The following is a 21,560-nucleotide window of genomic DNA, read 5'->3' on the forward strand; positions in this document are numbered from 1 at the left end:
CACAAGACAGCATCTTTGGCAACACTATCTGTTTTCATAGCAGCCGCTGGCTTAAACTGGTCACGTTAACGAGTGTCTAAACGACCGATTTTACCTTTAGTTTTTAAGCACTCAAAATAAAACAATACACCTTTACTAGAGTAGTTACAAATGAGACGATCAACAGCTGAATCATATCTGAATTCTGGAACTGGACTCGCGCTGATGACGTAACGTAAGATAGGCACGCCCACAGCGGGTTATGATTGGTCGATCGACAGGCTCAAATCTGATTGGCTAAAGTCTACGAGTGACCCGCATGGGAGGAGTTCGCTGCCAGGAGAGTCTCAAAAACACACACGCAAGTCTAAAAAATACACACGTAAAAAAACTATTCACACACTCACAGTCCGTGATACACTCGTGATTTTTAAACATTCAAAATTGTTGTACAGTTGTAAATCTGTGAATTGTGTTTTGCAACTTGTGAAACGTATTTTATGAATTTATATTCTTATTTTTTGCACGTGAATTTTTTTTTGTGAATATATTTTTTTTTTTCGTGCACGTGAATTGGGACACGCATGTGTGCATCGTGTATTGTGCGTGAATTATTAATGAGACTAATCTGCTTCCATAAATTTTAAAGACAGCCAGGTAACTTGTCCAGCTTTTAAGTTTAACAAACCAATTTTTTTTTTTGTTAAGTCAACTCAAGTTGTCTCTTAGTACAACTTAACCTTTCAAGTTGACTAAACTTAAGCTAACTGAACTTAAAATTTTAAGGCAGCAGGGTAACAAATTATTTTAAGTTACCTCAATAAATTGTGGTTTTTTTGTTTTGTTTTTTGTTTTTGTTACAGTGTATTTGCTATCCATAGGTCACTGGTAAACCAATACTACATAATTACAAAGAATGTAATACATGCAGATTTCGGTAAATTAACTAGGACATTTAATGGACATTTTTTTTCTCTCCATTTCTGTCACCTGTGGAGTTTTGGTTCCTTGCCGCTGTCGCCTCTGGCTTGCTTAGTTGGGGACATTTTCCAGCGATATCGTATACTATTTGAACTGAACTGACGATGATATCACTGAATTCATTGATGAACTGCCTTTAACTGAAAATTTATTATCTACAATAATGCGTTACTTACACACTATTGTTCTGTTTAAATACTGTGCAGCTGCTTTGACACAATCTGTATTGTTACAAGCGCTATATAAATAAAGGTGACTTGACTTGACTTGACTAATGTCCAAATATTTACGTTTAAATTGAATCTTACCATTTAAAATCTACACCACCTTTACACTAATTCTCATACACAACCGACAGAAAACAGGACCTTTGTTGCATGTATAACAATGACAAAATAACTCTGATGCAGCCTAGCACCAAAACTTACCTAATATTTTAACATTATCCTAGTGATGCTTAATCTAGTATCAAATTACAATTCTTATTTTACAAGTGACATTTCACTATACTGTGCTGATAATCCAGCTGTAAAGAAGGGAAGTGCTTTGACTAGCTCTCTGATCCACGATGTCTCAATTAACCTTTCGTTCTGTGACCTTTGCAGCTGCTCCCAGAATGCCTCTCCATGTTAGTGCACAACTAAACACTATATAGGTATCTTTTTTTGGAAGTATTTCTTTGGAAATCTACATTATCCCAGAGGTGAGACAGTTTTAAAATACCACACTTTGTAAAGGTGCTTGGTTTAAAACGATGCTGATTTTCAGGGTTCAGGATATATGCTAAAACACCAATGACTTCTTGGCCTTGCCAGCTGCTAATGTTTCAAGGAATATTTTAGAGCACCTAAATTAATTGAATATTTTGCCATTTCGTCACCTTAGAATTATAAGGTTCTATCTACATTTTTGTCAAAACTGAGTTATTCACGTATTCTTATTCTGTGACAACTTATTTAAATTTTTTGATGTTTCTTTTGTAAGCTATGTACATTTGGGGCCTTTTTTTAGAAAACAAAAATTGTTCTATCTACAGAAGTCTATGGAACGCACAAACTTTGAAGCTCAATATCTCAAAAGTGCTCAGAATGCAGATAGAACTTTATAATTCTAAGCTGACGATTTATTCAGCTTTAAGTCTTTCAAAGATGTAGCAGAATGTTTGTGCTGTTCTTTTCTAGAGAAAAGTAGTGGTATTAAAAAAGTAGAAAATTGTTTCATTTTACACTCTCAGAAATAAAGGTACGAAAGCTGTACCACTGGGAAGGTATCCATATCAGTACCTTAAAAGTACAAATTAGTACCTAACCTGCTCATATTAGTACCTAAAATTCACAAACGTGTACTTTCATACCTTTTTATTTTTAAGAGAGTGTGGTATGGTTACGATTCATACAAGCTCCAATGCCATTTAGTGTCACTGACATCAAAAATGGCACAATGTCTTGATGTGCCTATTTTAATGGAAGCACAATTGGGCTGGTCGCTACACAAGTCTATGCCTTCAAAAGACTTAGAATATAAAACACAATCAGTATGATTTTTTTTGCCTCCAGTCATTATATGCTTATTTGTATGGAAATGGACATTGTAAACACATTTCAAAACATCTCTTTTTGTGTTCCACAGAAGAAAGAATGTCATGGTTTGGAACAACATGAGGCTGAGTCAGAATTTTCCAGCTATTTCTTTGGTACATAATCAAAACCCTATTCTATATTCAGTCCAAGTGCTATGCGTCTGACAGAGCATGCATTTGTATTGGCTCCTTTCCTAATTCTATAGCCACATATGCAATGCTTATGTACATATGTAGAAATGTATATTTCAGGAAATCTAATGAGTGTTTTCACACGAAATTAACTGAAAATTTCATTACCAAGTAATGAGTAATCTTGTATTTCTGTTTGCATTCATGTTTGATGTGTGATATCACGCTTTTAACCTCTTATTGCACACACATCACAAGCTGTTTCTAAAAATAAACACAGTTATCATGCTGCAAACCCAGTGGTTGCTAGGGTAACTCAACTTGTTTTGTGTGGCATGGGCCAGTGTTTGTCAAAAGCATTAATGAGTCCAGAAAATCTGTTTGACTACACTCCAGTATCATTTTTGTCATCAGTATTTTTGTCATGTTTTTTTCTAGTAAAAAATATCTAAACACCTAAAATAAGATGCATTTACTAGAGATGCAAAATTTCGCAATATAAGCTATTAAGACTTGTCTTAAGAGAAAATATCTTGTTTTCTGTTGAGAAACTCTATGCTAACTTCATGTTACATTCTCTTAAAACATGTCTTATTTTACATTATTTTGCTCTCCAAGTAAATTGACCTTATTTTGAAAGCCTTTAGATGTTGTTACTGAAAAAAGGACAAAAATACTTACTGTATATACTGTTTTTCTTCATCCTGTCCTACTTTGAAATGTTTCCTGAGAAGACCCTGTCATAATGCCCGCTCCAAAAAGGCAAACCTCTAACCGTCTGGGTGATCCTTGCAGCTTTCATTGTGTGCAGCATGCCATTCAATAGTCCCACCCATCCCATGATCCCCCACTTCTCTGCGCTTTCCCTCCGCGTGCTGTTCACCCCTCCCCCAGCCCATAACTCCCCTCCACCAAGAGCTAAAACTGGAAATCCTAAAAATAGAAAGAAAGATCTTTCACTGAAAGAAGAAAAAAACACCTGAAGTCTGAAATAGCAGGAATAGTCTGTCAATATACTATTTATATTCTGAAACCCAAGAACGAAGAGCCACAATATGACTGATGCTCATGCAGTTTTCATTTGCGTTTCCATTTATGGAATGGAGACCTCAAACAAATAGGGCTGAAAGGCAATCGAGTTATTTCTAAACCAAGTAGCTGGACGATTCTATATTTAGGGATACATGTGACATAAACATCACGAGTCAAAATATAAAATAAACTTTCTTAACAAAACAATTAGTGCTGTAATACATTCCTTCAGTGTAATGTATGTAATTGCAGAGCCTAAATAGTCATTAGTTACACTCTTAAAAAATAAAGGTGCTTCTCGATGCCATAGAAGAACCTATTTTGTCTAAATGGCTCCATAAAGAACCTTCAACATCTGAAGAACCTTTATGTTTCACAAAAGGTTCTTTGTGGTGAAAGAAGGTTCTTCAGATTATAAAAAGGTAAGAAAAAGATGGTTTTATAAAGAACCTTTGACTGAATGGGTCTCTATGGAAGCAAAAATGGTTCTTCTATGCTGTGTTCCATCTTTAAAAGTCTATGGGCTATTATCTAAAATGTATTTTGGGATAAATGGAAATTATAACAGATTCTCCATGCATTATATATACTGGTGTTTTTCCTTTAGAATTTAAAACTGCAGCTGTCACCCCAGTCTTAAAAAAGTCTGGCCTTAACCCTTCTGACATGTATAATTACCATCTAATTTTTAATTTATCTAAGCTGCTAGAGAATGCGGTAGCCATCCTACGAAAATCTCACCACCTCTTTGAGTGTGTGTACCTAATCAGGCTTCCTCTCCCTTCACAGCATTGAAACGGCACTTCTGGTGTACTCAATGATCTCTTCATGACACTGACTCTGGTTCCATCAGTATCCTAATTCTCTAAGGCCTCTGCTCTGGTTTTGACATCATCTCTTATAACATTCGCATGTTGCCATTTTTGGAACTGCTCTCTCCGGGTTCATTTCCTACCTGTCTGACATCAATATTATATCTCTATCCCCAGTCTAAGTCCACTACTTCCCCTTTCTCTCATGGTGTTCCTCTGTGTTCTGTGTTTGGTCCTTTACTTTTTTATCACTCATATGCTCACTCATATGCTCCATTAGGTCACATAATCCATTGACATGCTGATGACACCACCCACAACCTTACATCTATTCCCAACGTACCTAGCATAATTTTTCATTTTAATTTTATCTTCTCTCTCCTTCCTTCACACTACCTAACCTACTAAGTCTGCTTTTTTCACGTTTCAACGTATTATTGCTCATCTTCATCCCTCACTAAATATCAAATATATGGAGATTCTAGTTTATTCTTTTATCACCTCCTAACTTGATTATTACAATTCTGTCTTTTATGTTTTTATGCCCATCAAGTCAATCAGTAGGCTTCAATATAACCAGAATTACCAGAGTAACCTAACCTTTACTAAGAAATCATCTAATATCACTCCAATCTTACGCATGGTCTTGTCCCTCAGTACATTTACAATCCCACTCATCCCTACACCCCAGTTTACAGATTAAGGTCCTCTGATACTGGTTTACTACTGATACCATGGTACAGGTTTTGGTCCCAGGGCTTTCTCTACCACAGCCTCCATGTACCCCATACTTGTTCGTACTTATATGACCGAAATCCTTTCGTGGCAGTGAATGATGGGGTATCATATCAATCACAAGTGCAGTATGGAGTACCTCAAGGCTCAGTACTAGGGCCATTATTTTTTACGCTTCACATGTTACCCTTATGAGATATCATCAGGAAACATGGTGTTAGCTTTCACTGTTATGCTGATGAACCACAACCTGTTAGTACGATTGTTATGTGTACATTTTCATGTGCTCCAAATATCTATTGTGCTAATATGTGATGTATACCTAGTGCGGCTTTAGGTTTCCAGTTAAACCACAATATCTTACTGAAATAGTTCAGATAATTCGCTGTGAACCTACTATTTCTTAAGAATGTGTTGATTAATGTAGACTGTCGTTCTGATTTCTTCATTTAATAGTAAAGAATGCAACTTGGACATATTTTGGTTTACAAACTGTGTTGTTTCATTAGTTTTGTTATGTGTTTACAGTTTAGCAGCTAAACTTTAGCTGTGGGCACGGTTTGCTTGTGTTAAACTAAACGTTTTCATGTCATTATTTTAGGAATGGATTGGAGCACAATATTAATGTTTTATGTAAAAGTGCTCAGGATTGCCAGGTTTTCACAACAAAACCCGCCCGATTGCTACTCAAAAGTAGCCCAATCACATTTTGAGGAGGGTCCCCCATTAAAAGTCACGTTCCAGGGTGTAAAATACATGCTTTTTGTTGGGGTTCCCCTGGTGGATTTGCATTCCATGGGCTAAATATGACGTTATCGGGATCGCTTCAACACCTGACATCCAAAACAATTGCAGACTTGGCAACACAGATGGTAGCTCCTCTCTGTGCCAATTACAACAGGCTTGGCCAGCTGACCAATCAGAGCAGAGTATGCTTATGGAAAGAAGGGGTTTACAGACATTACGCTCAAAGCTGGTTCGAACAAACCGTTTCCAAATGATTCTATGTATAAATGTATATTTTGAGAAAATTATGTTTTCTGACCTTAGATGCATTTAAACCTGTTGTAGGGGGCTCCAACATAATATTGACCTGATCTGTAATCAACACTGTAATTGAAATCCTACATTTCAAAAAGCATGCTCATTTTTAGAAGGTAAATTGAAAACAATATGATTAAAAAAAATCACTGGTGATAATTTTTGGGATTAGACATCAAATTTACCCCAGACTGGTTCTGGACAAACAACTGAGAGTGGGTTGAGAGTTGTGTATTGATTCTGCACAGTGTGGCTATTATGAGTTTTCAGTAGGGAGCTGAGAATGCCAGCACCTATGGAGCTTACCTTCTGTCACTACCATATCGGAGGCGTCTCTGCATGCAGCCAAAATGATGATTGATTGGCCTTCTGTTCAAGGATGAATTTCTGCCTGAGGCCAATCTTATGTAAATGCTTTATTTGTTGCATAAGTCATGTGCTCATGAGGGTCTTGGGGCGCATGTTTTAGCATATGATTTGCAGTTCATTACATGACCCTAAATACTTATTATATAATGACTGATTTCAGGTGTTTTCTCACAACCAAATTACAAACCATACAACACACAAGGAAACTGCTGATTAGGGTTAATCCTAAACCTCAGCACACAGTCTTTTTGGACAGTGTGGTGTGCACTGATTGGACTAACAATTTTACCTATAGTGAATAATACACTAAGAGAAAAATCCCATAGACTCCTTAAGTGGATCAAAAACCACTCTTCAACTAATTGCTTAAAGGAGAAGTTTACTTCCAGAACAAAAATTTCCAGATAATTTATTCACCCCCTTGTCATCCAAGATGTCCACGTCTTTCTTTCTTCAGTCGTAAAGAAATTATGTTTTTTGAGGAAAACATTTCAGGATTTCTTCAGCTTCAAAGGGCTCTAAATGATCACAGCTGAGGAAGAAGGGTCTTATCTAGTTAAATGATCAGTTATTTTCTAAAACAATTGACAATTTATATACTTTTTAACCTCAAATGTGCGTTTTGTCTATAGCTTTGCGTGTACTTTGCATATTCTAGTTCAAGACAGTTAGGGTAGGCAAAAAAGTTAAAGGAGAACATGAGATGGGAGTTTTTTGACATACTAACTTTGTTGATCTGGAATACACAAGAGTCAATACAAAGGAATACAAAGGTCGCGGAATAAGAAGCTGCATTTAAACTGCATTTTGGAAGTTTAAACTCATGGGCATCACAGAAGTTAAACTCACTGACACCATAAATGTTTGTCTCAAAAAACATAATTTCTTTACGACTGAAGAAAGAAAGACATGAACATCTTGGATGACAAGGGGGTGAGTAAATTATCTGTACATTTTTGTTCTGGAAGTGAACTTCTTTAAATACTTTATTTTAAGGATCAGGAATTAGACAGTAATTAATGACTAATAACTGCATCTGTAAATGACTAGTTATGGACTTGTATGCCATAACAAGCTATTTATAAGGCCTTTATTGGCTGTTGTCTTATGTTGGTCTTATAGACCCTTTATATTTGTTTCTGTCCTAACAGTGTACTAATTAGCTAAACATAAAACAAGCTAATAGCTTGTATTGTGCGAATTACAAACTTTATAAGTTCTCAGTACACTATGCGAATGTGTAGCTTATAAGTATGAAATAAATATAGAATAGGCATTTCATCAGACATTGAAATTAGCTGAAAAACAGTTACACAAAAGCAGTCTTCTAGCAGTTGTTCCATACTAATAAATGATTAATAAACAAAATATTCCCCATTCCCTTAATTTATTAACAGCTAACAAGCACATTTCTCACTAATAAATGCTGTATTACTTCAGATTATGTTCCCTGTTCTAAAGTAGAAAAGAGACATGACAGATTGCAGTGAAGAATTCTGTCTTTATTGTTTGATGGTTCAACAAGAGAACAAACTACAGATGAGACACATCTGCAAATTTTCATGTTGCTTTTCTACTTTAGAATAGGGAACATAATCTGAAGTAATACTGAATGTATTAGTGAGAAATTTGCTTGTTAGCTATTAATAAATTCAGGGAATGGGGAATATTTAGTTTTTAAATCATTTGTTAGTATGGAACAAGTGCTTTTGTGTAAAACTGTTTTTCTGTTAATTGAAATGTCTGTGATGAAATGCCTATTCTATATTTATTTTATACTTATAAGCTACACATTCACATAGTGTATTGAGAACTTATAAAGTGTGTAATTCACACAATACAAGCTATTAGTTTGTTTTATGTTTAGCTAATAAATACACTGTTAGGACAGAAACAAGTATAAAGGGTCTATAAGACAAAAATAAGACAACAATCAATAAAGGCCTTATAAATAGCTTGTAATGGCATACAAGTCCATACTAGTCACTTACAAATGCAGTTATTAGTCATTAATTACTGTCTAATTCCTGATCCTTAAAATAAAGTGTTACCAAAATGAATGTATTTGCATTTACAGTTTTTCGCAGTCGCTTTGGTACATTTTTCAGATCAGAATTGAAATTCTCAAAACTACTTGTTCAATCTTCACATCATTGTGTCAGTTGTGCACATCAAAAAAGCAGTTTTTCATTTCTTTGAATAAGTTGCAAATGCTTTGGTACATCTATGCAAATGATTATGTACAATTCTCTGCTGTTTCCTACATTATTAATTGCTTATGTCATGTTGATCAAAATGTATTATTTTGGTCTCTGTAGAATAGTCTTACCCCTCACAACATTTAGGCATTGGTTCATAGCAAAAGTCTTTACATGCAAAATGGTTGAACAAGTTGTCATAATATGTCAAGCATGTCTTGTGGTCATTTCAGTATATTCTTGTGTAGAACTGCAAGATTACCACACCACAAGTTTTTTTTTTTTTTTTTTGCTGATGTAGTTGAAGTTCTCTGGCTCTGACCTAGCTCTAAGACTTTATCCTTTTGTACAAGATGTTAGGTAGTTAGATGATATACTGTATATAGTAATTATTTAGCAATAAAATGAATATATAAACATACACACACTCAAAAAAAAAAAAAACACAGAAGTTTGGTGAATATACCAAAAATACACACACACACACACACACATATATATGTGTGTGTGGATTTTTTTTTTTTTTTTTGTATATTCAACAAACTTAGGTGTGATTTCTTTCGAGTATGTGTGTTTTTTGAGTGTGTGTTTATGTATCTTTTTTCTTGCAAAAATAATTATATACTATATACAGTACACATTCCTTTTTTGTAACTACATGCACTGGACACTGTGTTCTCCATTGACACCATAGTGTCTAATGAATGACCTGTAGTGCATATAGTATTAACTAATGTGTGTATGGTTTGAAAGCTTTGTTTGATTTTGAGTACAGGTGAAATGTTTTTTAAGGGATTGTTTGATTTTGCCAGAAGAGTCATGGGTTCTGTAAAATTGGTTTGAACATTTGTATTTGTATTTAAGGTTTTGAGAAAATAAGTGATGGTTTCAAAAATGTGTTTTAGCAATTCAGAAAAACTAATTGTCATCAAAACTTTAGCCACATCCCTCCAGAGTATACTGTTATATTGACAACATGACTAACTGATTTGACTGTCTTATCCATACACAATGACAAAAGGACTTGTCATTCTGATGGCACTGACATGTTCATTGACACAGATATTTATTTTTGAGAGATGAACTAAGGATATTGAGCAAGAGACTGGCTTTTGCAGGTAATCCATGGTGTTTTGCTATTTGTACAAATTGTTTTGAGAAATGCACTTAAAGTTTTGCAAATTTAAATTCTGATCTGAGAAATGTACCAAAGCAACTGAGAAAAAACTGTAATTGCAATTCACATGCAATTAAGTGCCCAAAAATATCTGGTGGAAATACAAAGGTTTGGTACAGGTCAAACACATCTATCTAGTGCAACATCTTTAACACCGTCATGCAATCCCATATATATATATATATATATATATATATATATATATATATATATATATATATGATTTTCTTTCTTCAGATGAAAACAAACAGGCTACGTTTACACAACAACGATGAAAAAAAAAATTTAAAAGTCAAACAAAAGTTTTACCCTAGTGTTTTAAAAAGTTTTCTACTCAATTCGCATTTACACATATGTACGAAAACTGCCAATAATACTGTATTACATATGCCAGGCACTGTTTGTTCGCGCTTGCATTTAAAGTCGACACATACTGTGCATGTCTACATACCAGACAAGTACTACGGATGCGCATGACATCACCGTTTTCAAAGATTTCCATATTGGGTGGTTACATGGAGGCAGTATGCAACTGAACTCAGCGGTCTCGTTTTATTGAATGCTCGTCTTAACAACACAACAGACAGCGCGTTCCCCAACTACTCTCTTTCTTAAAGGGGAACATACCGCATAACCATGTATGTGTGTGAACGTCGGTGCTGTGTGAATTGTGTCTCTTATTCAATTGTGTGTGAGATGCTTGTATCTACTCCTACACAGGTCCCCCCAGAATTTACCAACACCGGCAACATTAGTTTTCCTGGAGCTCGAACTTGTCTCCCTGAACGTGTAAATCATCGTGAGCCTGCACTATGCTGAACTTCCTTGGCAGACGAACTCTCCACCCTGGAGTCCTCCGCCTTGTTGGTAGCTGGCCGCCCTCTCCTAGGGGCTGCCACTGGAACCATTGGCTGATTAGGCTCCCCATGAGCCGGTTTAAGTCGGTCAACCGTAACTCGTTCAGGACGGCCTCCAATGTCGACCAGAAACGATTTGACTCCAGCCTCCAGAACACGAAATGGCCCATCGTATGGGGGGCGCAATGCATTCCTGTGAGCGTCACGCCGAATGAAAACAAACTCAGCTGTAGAGAGGTCCATGGGGACCCAAACTGCTGTCATGCCATGCTGAGAGGTAGGTACTGGCTTGAAAGCACTGACTCGCTCTAAAAGGGCAGGCTGGTCAGAGGGTAGGGCCCATGGCCTTGTACTGTCTGGAATGAAATCCCCTGGCACACGCAATGTCTGACCATACACCAACTCCGCTGAGGAAGTTTGCAGATCCGCTTTAGGAGTTGTCCGCAGGCCCAGCAGGACCCAAGGTAGCCGCTCCACCCATCTGTCATCTGTCAGACTGGCCCTAAGTGCAGTCTTGAGGGAGCGATGAAAACGTTCGCAAAGGCCATTGGCCTGCGGGTGGAAAGCTGTGGCACGGTGAAGCTGCACTCCAAGCACTTGAGCGATCTCTGCCCACAACTCAGATGTAAACTGAGGGCCGCGGTCAGAAGTTATATCTGATGGAGTGCCGAAACGTGCCACCCAGGTGTCGATAAAGGCCCGTGCGACCTCTGCCGTAGTCGTCGAGCTCAACGGCACTGCCTCCGGCCACCTAGTAGTTCGATCCACCATAGTCAAAAGGTGAGTAAATCCACAGGAGGGTGGCAAAGGACCCACCAGGTCAATGTTAACATGGTCAAAACGTCGTTCAGGCACCTCAAAAAGCTCCAGTGGTGCTTTGATGTGTCGTTGTACTTTCGCCCGTTGACATGCAATGCAAGCTGAAACCCAGTTCCGAACATCCTTTTTCAACCCATGCCACACAAACTTTGACGAAACCAGTTTCTGCGAAGCTTTCCGCCCGGGGTGTGATAAACTGTGGACTTTGTCAAACACTGCTCGTCTCCACTGCGTGGGAACCACTGGACGTGGGTGGCCCCTGGAGATATCACACATCAGTGTAGCTCCAGCCTCCGTAAAGCGAACATCAGCTATCTTTAAACCTGAGGTAGCTGTTTTGTATGCTTGCACCTCTGGGTCAGATTGTTGGTCAGATGCTAAACAGGCAAAGTCGACACCCAAGTGCACGGCATGCACAGCGGCCCTGGAAAGGCAATCTGCCACAGCATTACGTTTTCCTTCAATGTGCCTAATGTCTGTCGTGAACTCAGATATGAAGGTCAAGTGACGTTGTTGTCATGCTGACCAGGGCTCAGAAACTTTAGACATGGCCAGAACCAAAGGTTTGTGATCAACGAATGCTGTGAAAACTCGTCCCTCTAAAAAGAAGCGGAAGTGCCTCACTGCTAGGTACACTGCAAGCAACTCCCTGTCAAATGCACTGTACTTCTGCTCATTTGGGCGGAGCTGTCAACTGAAAAATGCAAGGGGTTGCCAAACGCCATTTACAAACTGTTCATGTACAGCACCTACAGCACAGTCTGAGGCATCAGTAGTGATAGCAATGGGGGCGTCAGGAATCGGATGAGACAGCATGGTTGCTTGTGCTAAGGCAAGTTTAGCGTCTTCGAATGATTTAGTCATCTCCTCTGACCATGTGATCTGTTTGTTCCCTTTAAGAGCCTTGTACAAAGGATGCATGAGTGCAGCTGCCCGTGGAATGAAACGGTGGTAAAAATTTACCATTCCCAAAAACTCTTGCAGTGCTTTGGTTGTGTGGGGAGCGGAAAACTCTGTAATAGCCTCAACTTTGGATGGTAAGGGAAACGCCCCTTCACTTGTAATCCGATGGCCAAGAAAGTCTATTACGGTCAAGCCAAATTGGCACTTCGCAGGGTTAATTATTAAGCCATGCTGGCTGAGGCGAATGAACAGAGATTGCAGATGGGCTAGGTGTTCTTCCATCGAGACACTAGCAACCAAGATGTCGTCCAAGTATACGAATAAAAAATCTAGGCCTCGTAGGATTGAGTCCATCATTCGCTGAAAGGTTTGTGCCGCATTTTTGAGGCCAAAGGGCATCCGCAAGAACTCAAATAGGCCAAACGGTGTTATCACAGCAGTCTTAGGGATGTCCTCGTGGTAGACTGGCACCTGATGGTATCCCCGAATTAGGTCCACTTTTGAAAAAATAGTTTTTCCAGCAAGGCGAGCGGAAAAATCCTGAATGTGTGGAACTGGGTATCGGTCTGGCGTAGTGACATCATTAAGAGGTCGATAATCCCCACAGGGGCGGCAGCCGCCATCCGCTTTGGGGACCATGTGGAGGGGTGAAGCCCAAGGACTATTAGAGCGTCGCACTATACCCAGTTTTTGCATGTTAGTGAACTCGGCCTGGGCAACTGCCAGTTTCACTGGATCAAGTCGTCGAGCCCGGGCATAAAATGGCGGCCCGGACGTAGATATGTGATGTACGACCCCATGGCTGGCCACTGTTGAGGAGAAGGTGGGCTTAGTGAGATTTGGAAATTCACCCAGCAGTCGAGTGAACTCACAATCATCTGTTAATGCGCTGGATAGAGTAGTCGTAGGAAAGGTGCTCTTTGAACAGGATAAAACGTTGAAGCCTTCTGCCGTTACTAAACAGCAATTTTTCACATCAACCAACAGTCCATTGGTGCACAGGAAATCTGCTCCCAAAAGGGGCCTACTCACATCCGCTAACACAAACTCCCATGTAAAAGGTTGTCCATTGAAGCAGAGTGGTACTAGCCGTTTCCCATATGTGCGTATTTTACCTTGATTGGCTGCCTCAAGTTGTGGGCCGACCTCGCCCAAGCGTTTGTCCACTGAAGACGCAGGCAGGACACTAACCTGTGCACCCGTATCACACAGGAAATGTCGGCCTGATAACGAGTCTGTGATGAACAGCAGGTAGGCAGTGTCGTTTGCTACTATGCTACTAACTGTAGGCATGCCGCGGGACTCACTGAACGTGCATGGGGGCCGACACTTTTTGGCCTTCATCCCGAACCGAGCGTGAAAGAAACACAGTCCTTGCTCATTTGATATCTGCACAACGGGAGCTTGTCGTTCATTTGTGTGTCGTGTCGCAACTTTTATAACAGGGTACACAGATGTAGCCACAGACTCAGTTGTCACACATTTATGCGATGCTGCCTGGTATTCATCTGCCAACTGTGCCAGTCACTTTAGTATTTGCCAGAGCTGTACGAACACGTTCTGGTAACTGTTGTAAAAACAACTCCTTAAACAGAAAGCAGGGCTTATGCTCACCAAGTAGTGCTAGCATGTGATCCATTAATTCGGACGGACGAGTCTCCGAGGCCAGGCAGGGAAAGTAAACGGCGTGCTCTTTCAGTCTCTGATAAACTGAATGTCTTTAACAAATACGCCTTCAGCGTAGAATATTTGTCACGAGCGGGGGGATTTTCCAGAATGCTGATCGCTCGCGCGGCTGTGGAGCTGCCAAGGGCTGCGACGACATAGTAATATTTTGTGTCGTCCGCGGTAATGTCACGTAATGTGAACTGAGCCTCTGCTTGAGCGAACCACATGACCGCTTGTTGCTCCCAAAACTCCGGCAGCTTCAGAGATACAGCGTTCGTCGACATCACAAATAAACGATTTGTTCTGCGTCGGGGTCACCAATGTAGCTTTCGTGCTAGCAAAGATACACGGAGGCAGTATGCAACTGAACTCAGTGGTCTCGTTTTATTGAATGCTCTTCTTAACAACACATTAGACAGCGCGTTCCCCAACTACTCTCTTTCTTAAAGGGGAACATACCGCATAACCATGTATGTGTGTGAACGTCGGTGCTGTGTGAATTGTGTCTCTTATTCAATTGTGTGTGAGTTGCTTGTATCTACTCCTACAATGGTGCTATTTTCAAAAATTTGCACTTTGAAACCCGTTTTTTTTTAATTATGCGTTTTCAGTGAATCAAAGCCCTCTAAAGTAAAATGATAGGCATGTGTAAGAAAATATTTTGACCTTGGGTTCACTTTGTGTGGTTTTCAAAGTGGCGCCGTTCACTTGCACTAAAATCTTTGTTTGTGTTCATCTATTAAAAGAAAGTTATATACATCTGGGACAACATGATGAGGGTGAGGAAATGATGTGAGAATTTCTATTTTTGGTTGGAGATTCCCCTAAATGAGCCAGATGTGATGCAGAGGCCAGAAACATATTCTAGAGAGAATACAAGAATGTTGATGATACAATATATATATGATACAATAAATAGTCTTTTGATTGTGGATTTATCTCAGTAAATATTGATATGTTATTATTTGCGAATAATTAGATAATTAATGAGCACATAAAAAATTAAAATAATTAATTGATAGTAAGTGCTAATTGTTAATGCATATATCATTATAAAACTACTTATTCACTCCCCTTTAATAACATCATTATACATGACTCAAATTAGTTTATACAGTGTTCATTTAATCAATTTTTGGAGATTTGCAACAGTTAATTAATAATAATAATAATTCAAAACAAAACAAAACACAAAAAAAAAAACATCATGGCCACCAAAATATTAATGGTTTTTATATTCTCATCACTGATTTTATTTGCACTCAGTCTTGTGCATTCATACAATATCAGTGTTGTTTTTGACAACCATCTTAGATTTAGTCTTAGTCTTAGTCTTTTGGACTAAAATGGTTATTAGTTTTAGTCAAATTTTAGTCACTTCTATATGTGATAGTTTTAGTCCAATTTTAGTCGACGAAAAGTCAAAAAGGTTTTAGTCCAGTTTTAGTCGACGAAAAATCAAAAAGGTTTTAGTCTAGTTTTAGTCAAAAAAAGGGGAAAAAGTAGTCTTTTAACAAATTAATGTAGGTCAGTATGTATTTTGCTGTTGGTAGTGTCAGTTAAGTTCTGAAAATAGCAGATCTATATTTCAACACAATGTGAGCTTCCGGATTGACTATTTTCACCAATAATTACAATAATGAAGGAATGTTTTAAAACATAAAAGACAAACAAGGATGGAATGCTAAAACGGCTTGCCATACTAGTATGTCAAAGAGCATTTAATGCTAACACGGCTTGCCATAGCGGCAGATATTTTCCGGTTCCCTTCCGGAGGGAACTCTACGCTGCGTCCTGGTGGACACTTTGGGAACTGCCTTCAGCATGACCGGTTCTGAAACAAATGTATGAAACAACGACAGTGAACTTGACACTGGCCGGCGCCAGCCTATGACATCATCATCAGGCGCCTGCTAGTATAAAAGCAGGTGCCTGAGAGCACATTACCATCTTTTTGTCTTCAGAGTCCTCTGTTCTAAACGAGTGAGTACAGCGATGCCTAGAGAAAGAAAACTGTAGGAAGTGTGCGGATCCGTGTCAGAGAAATCTGACACTTGATGACGCACACAACCTTTTGTTTGGTGTGTTTAGGTGTAAGAGCACGCGCGCTCGGCTCTAGAAGAGCGGAGCGCGTTCATTGTGAGAGTTTCACTTTGAAGAAACTCCGTTCTCGTCTGGCCCTTTTCTCGAGGGAATCGGGCCATCCATCTGCCCCACGCTGCTCCGGTCCCGCCACAGCTGAGGCTGCTCGGCGGCCGAGATTGCGGGGCTCACGGGTGGAGCTGGCTGACGAGTTTGAGAGAGCGTTTAATCGCTCGCGCACGTCAGCCGGAGACGAGAATGCGCTGCTAGCGGATGATGTGTTGTCTCTCACATCCTCCGGTTCTGCAGCAAGTGCTCTTTTGGCTTCAAGCCAGGGCGAGCAGGAGGTTGAAATGGAACAAATATGAGCTCGTTTGAGCCCATGCAGCCTCTCTGCCCCGCATATGAAGAGTTGATGTCTGTTATGGACCGCGCGGCTGCCCGCTTGTATCTACAGTGGAAGCCCGCGAGGGAAGAGGCCGCTCTCGGCAGACTAGACGAGCGGCTTCTTCCGGGCCATGACAAAGCCAACTCCTGTGAGCCTCCCATTCCTTCCTGATCTACTTAAGAGATCGAGAGGGAATGGGACAGGCCATATTCAGCCCGCATTCACAGGCATCGGCATGTGAATCATGCTGATGTCGAGGGAATGCACGGGCGCGGATATGTGACGATGTCTCTCGCTGACGGTTGCGAAAATAAAATATCTCTCAGAGCGAGGGACATCGACCCTGAAGGCTCCAAAGCATATGCGGCAGTGGCCGGTGCTCCTCTGCACACGATGGAAGTGTTGCAGAGGCGCACCAGGCTGATCTGCTAAAAGATCTGGACCGAGCCCCGGGGTTTTGCATCCCTTGCCGGTCCACGCCTCCACCTAAACACCGGGGGGAAACCAGGCCCGTCCTGGCCCAAGGGCCAGAGACGAGGCCAGTTTGGGGCTACCTGCCCCTCCCTTTTCCCCTTGACTCCGGGGCTGGGCCAACGATGAGACTAGGCTCCGTCTGTTGGCCCGGTATGTGAACAGTAAAGACACTTTAATAAAATATTCAAGCATGTATGTGTATGTTTTCCTTTGTCTACCAGCTCCGCTTGGGTGATTACTATTGCAGTTTCGAGCTCCTCTTGAGTTCTACTGCCACCAAGTGCCGAGTGTAGCCAGGTCTCCCCTCGTTCTATAAAAGAAAACAGTGTGTAGAGACCTACCTCCGCTAGAGTGAGCTTGGTATAGACATGATCCAACATACATATACATACGAGAATAACCCTCTTGAGCGTTGTCAAGCTGCTTCAGGCGGAGTATCGCTCTGCCGAAGCCTCCGCTCACTCAAACCCTGCTAAGAGTAATACTCTTTTTGCATGAGTGTGGTCAGGTACCTTCCCTGTGTATTTTCATATACACATATGTGAGACCTCCACTCTTGGGAGTTTGTGTGCTAGGGTGAATAGAGCGTTGTCAAGGCTCCCTCTCTGAGAGAGAGGTGTTTTACTAGAGCCTCCGCTCTCTTTAAAAAGCCCCGCTTTGAAGTAGAATTGAGTGTAGCAGGCCTAGGAGGCCTCCTCTCTGCGAAGTCCTCTGTGAAGAGAGACATAAAGATAATACTTCTTAGCGCTGAATGTGGCAGGTCATTTTTAGACCTCCATTCATGAGAGCTTTTTACTGGGTCGAGTGTTGCTAGGCTCCCTCTACATGAGGTGTTTCTGTTAAGCCTGCACTTCCCAGAAATACAGGCCGGGAGAACACAAGGTTAAGGCAGCTTGTGAACTCTTTCCGTGGACCTGTCACTACAAGCGTTGAGTGTAAAACAAAGTAGGCCTCCCTTCTATGAGAGGGCGTGTATTCCAAGGCCTCCACTCGATAGAGCTTCCTCAGTTGAGCGTCGTCAGGCTTGTTATGTTCGAGAGCTTAAAGCCTCCCTCACTGAAAGCTCCGCTTCCGGGTTCTGCTATCACCCGGGTTAATACAGGTGTCTTTCTCGCGAAACGCTTAGAGCACCTTCTTAAATCCACGTTTGTGGTGTTTGCTCACGCAAAGTCTTTGAGCACTCTCTGAAATCCACGCGAGTGGTGAGTGCACTAATTCAGGCACTTAACTAAAATCCATACTTATGGTAAGGTTCCTCCCGTAAAGGCAGGTTCCTTTCTCCTACGGACCACGCAGGTAATCCTCCGTGCCCGTTCTTCGAGTTGGTTCCAAAACCCTTAAGTTTTACAACTCCTTCGATAGCACAGTGTAATAGGTCTCCCTCTGTCACAGCCAACAGTACTGAGACCTTCACTCTCACAGTTATAGCAGCTGGCAGGCCCATGAGTGCCTCGCTGACTATTTTTTGGGGGAGTGCAGTCTTCCACTCACCAAAAACTAGTGTTGTAGGCTTCTCTCCTTGGAGATGTAGTCTCGGAGCCTCCACTACACAGAGCTAGATGATAAATGAGAATTTTTCATTATTGGCTCTGACTGTGAGTATCTGCCTTTCTTGAGCGTCGAGTGTAGTCAGGCCTCCCCTCGCCTAGAGGGTTTTACCTGAGGCCTCCACTCTGTAGAGTTTCCTAGGGAGAGCGTCGTAGGCCTCCTCTCGCTTAGAGAGTCTTTCTGCTGAAGCCTCCCCTCTCCAGAAGCTCCGCTTTCAGGCTCCGCTATCGCCTAGAGACTGCAAATCTGGTGATCCTCGCTATGCTCAGGACACCTACTCAAAACCACAGATAGCGCTGCTAGCAGGATCGAGTGTCTGGCCTCCTCAGGCCTCACTCTCCAGGAGAGCTCCAAAATGAAGGTATTTCTGTCGCACAGGCTAGTCAGCCTCGCGGATGACCTTCAAGGCTAGAGTGTAGTTAGGTCATGAGACCTCCACTCTCAGAGTTCTTCCTTGCTAAGCACGGAGGTGCGTAAGGCTCCCTCTTTAGAAAGCCTCCACTCTCCAGACTCCACTCAGGCAGTACTGTCGTTTAGGCTGTTCAGCTTCGATGAACGCCTGCAGTGTTGAAGTGTAGTAGGTCTTGGGACCTCCACTCTTAGAGTCCTTCTGCTGCTCGCAGATCATTGCCAGCCTCTCACTGAGTGTTGCCAGGCTTCCTTTCGGCGAAGCCGCCACTCCTCGGGAAATCTCCACTTAGACAGGCCTGCTGCACAGGATATTCAGCCTCACAGGTCGTCGTCAGTGTCAAGTGTAGTTAGGTCATGAGACCTCCACTCTGTAGATTCCCTCTGAGCAGAAGCTCCACTCGGGTAGTTCGGGTTGCATAGGCTATGCAGCCTCACTGAATACCCCCAGTGTCGAGTATAGGCTTTTTTCTCCGGGCGTGAGTGTAGTCAGGTCTCCCCTCACTGAAGGGCTAGTGAGACCTCCACTCCTAAGAGCTGGTGGACTGAACGTTGTCAGGTTTCCTCTCTTTTTAGAGAGTCTTCTGTGAAGCCTCCGTTCTCCAGAGGCTCCGCCTCCAGTACCTCTAGGCGTGAGTGTAGTCAGGTCTCCCCTCACTGAAGGGTTGTTTGAGACCTCCACTCCTAAGAGCTAGTGGATGGAATGTTGTCAGGTTTCCTCTCTTTCAGAGAGTCTTTTATGAAGCCTCCATTCTCCAGAAGCTCCGCTTTCAGTACTTTCAAGCGTGAGTGTAGCCAGGTCTCCCCTCACTGGAGGGTTATTTTGAGACCTCCACTCCTAAGAGCTAGTGGATTGAATGTTGTCAGGCTTCCTCTCTTTTAGAGAGTCTTTTATGAAGCCTCCATTCTCCAGAAGCTCCGCTTCCCCATCTATACCTGTAGCACTGAATGTTGTCAGGTCCCTAGAGCAGGCGTCCGCCCTGCCGAGACCTCCATTCCCTAAACTCCGCCCCTTATGGTCAGGGCGTTTATGAGCTCCTTCACTTAGAGAGCTAAGTGTAGTAGGCTTCCTCTAGGCCTCCACGCTTGAGAGTTGCGTGCACAGGTAGCCGGGCTAGCCGTGGCAGGTCACTGGGCCCCAGCGACTCTCGCTGATGCAGGGGTGATTTCCTTCTTGACTCCTCATTCAGTCAGTTTGATCACCTATCCCTCGGCATGGCGGCGTTGGGATAAACGTTCCCAAAGTGTCCACCAGGACGCAGCGTAGAGTTCCCTCCGGAAGGGAACAGGGGTTACATACGTAACCTAGACGTTTTAATTGGCATGCACAATAAGCAGAAATGTCATGCATTTTAAACGTCTGACGGACCATCCACTAACATTTTCGTCTATTCTCGTCTCGTCAACGAAAACTCACACACGTCTCGTCATGTTTTAGTCATCAATGAGCCATTTTTATCTCGTCAACGTCTCGTTATCGTCATGAAAAAAAGTGGCGTCAACGAAATGATTTCGTCATCGTCATCGTTGACGAAAACAACACTGTACAATATACTACATAGACAGCTAACGATTATATGAAAACAGATATAAATAATTAATAAACTCAGATTTGTTGGTGAACCTTTGAAGCCAGAAATTTCCCTGATGAAAGTTATAAGCAAAGCTGAAATGCCTGTGCTATGGGTGAAAACAAACCTCACTGGTTCTTGTATTTCATGCGCAGATATTTGAGCTTCCATTTACCATATTTAATGATAAAATAAAAATGCAAAAATGTAACAAGTACTTTTCAAGTTGAAATAAAATTGTAAGGTGTAAAAAGTACTGTTTTTTTCTGAAATGTAATTAAGTAAAAGTACAAGTAGTCAGTTTAAACGGTTCTTGAATAAAGCACAAATCCCTCAAAATATCACTTAAGTACAGTAATCAAGTAAAATTACTCAAGTATTTTACACCCTTGTGGGAAAGACCAAGGACTGAAAGCATCACCCTCATGAAGACAATTTCAAATAATCATCTACAGTCTTTTGTGCTGCCTTATGTTAGAAAAAATCTTTAAAGATAGGTTGCCAAGTCCTGTCATGTGCAAGACTCAGAATACAAACTAGACCCCACTTCTTACACAAACATTTTATTTAAGATTATGTATATATATATCAACATTCCTATATTACATTACATATAAGCTCTGCATTACTCACCTTTAGCGGTGGCACAGGAAGGGGCTTGTTGTCTTTGTCCAGAGAGATGTAGGTGAAAAAGGCTGTGACAGCCCTATATTTTCCCTTCTCAGCCTCCACCAATGGGTCAGCATCAACGAAAACCTCAATCTCCATTGACTTATTACTGGTGAAGGTCATTCGCCCAGAAACAGT

The 21,560-nt window shown here is 41.2% G+C and overlaps 1 protein-coding gene across 1 annotated transcript in view; it reads right to left on the minus strand.

Annotated features, from left to right (window-relative positions):
• Nucleotides 1-21,560, minus strand: part of LOC141287079 (cytosolic acyl coenzyme A thioester hydrolase-like) — a 47,303-nt gene that overhangs the window by 12,407 nt on the left and 13,336 nt on the right. Inside the window, exon 3 of the mRNA XM_073819212.1 lies at nt 21,387-21,560. This exon is cut by the window's right edge and continues 10 nt beyond it. Within this exon, the coding sequence (XP_073675313.1) occupies nt 21,387-21,560 (174 nt within the window). The remainder of the gene's footprint in view (nt 1-21,386) is intronic.

This window comes from Garra rufa, chromosome 15 (assembly GCF_049309525.1).
Source record: "Garra rufa chromosome 15, GarRuf1.0, whole genome shotgun sequence".
NCBI classification, from domain to species: Eukaryota; Metazoa; Chordata; class Actinopteri; order Cypriniformes; family Cyprinidae; genus Garra; species Garra rufa.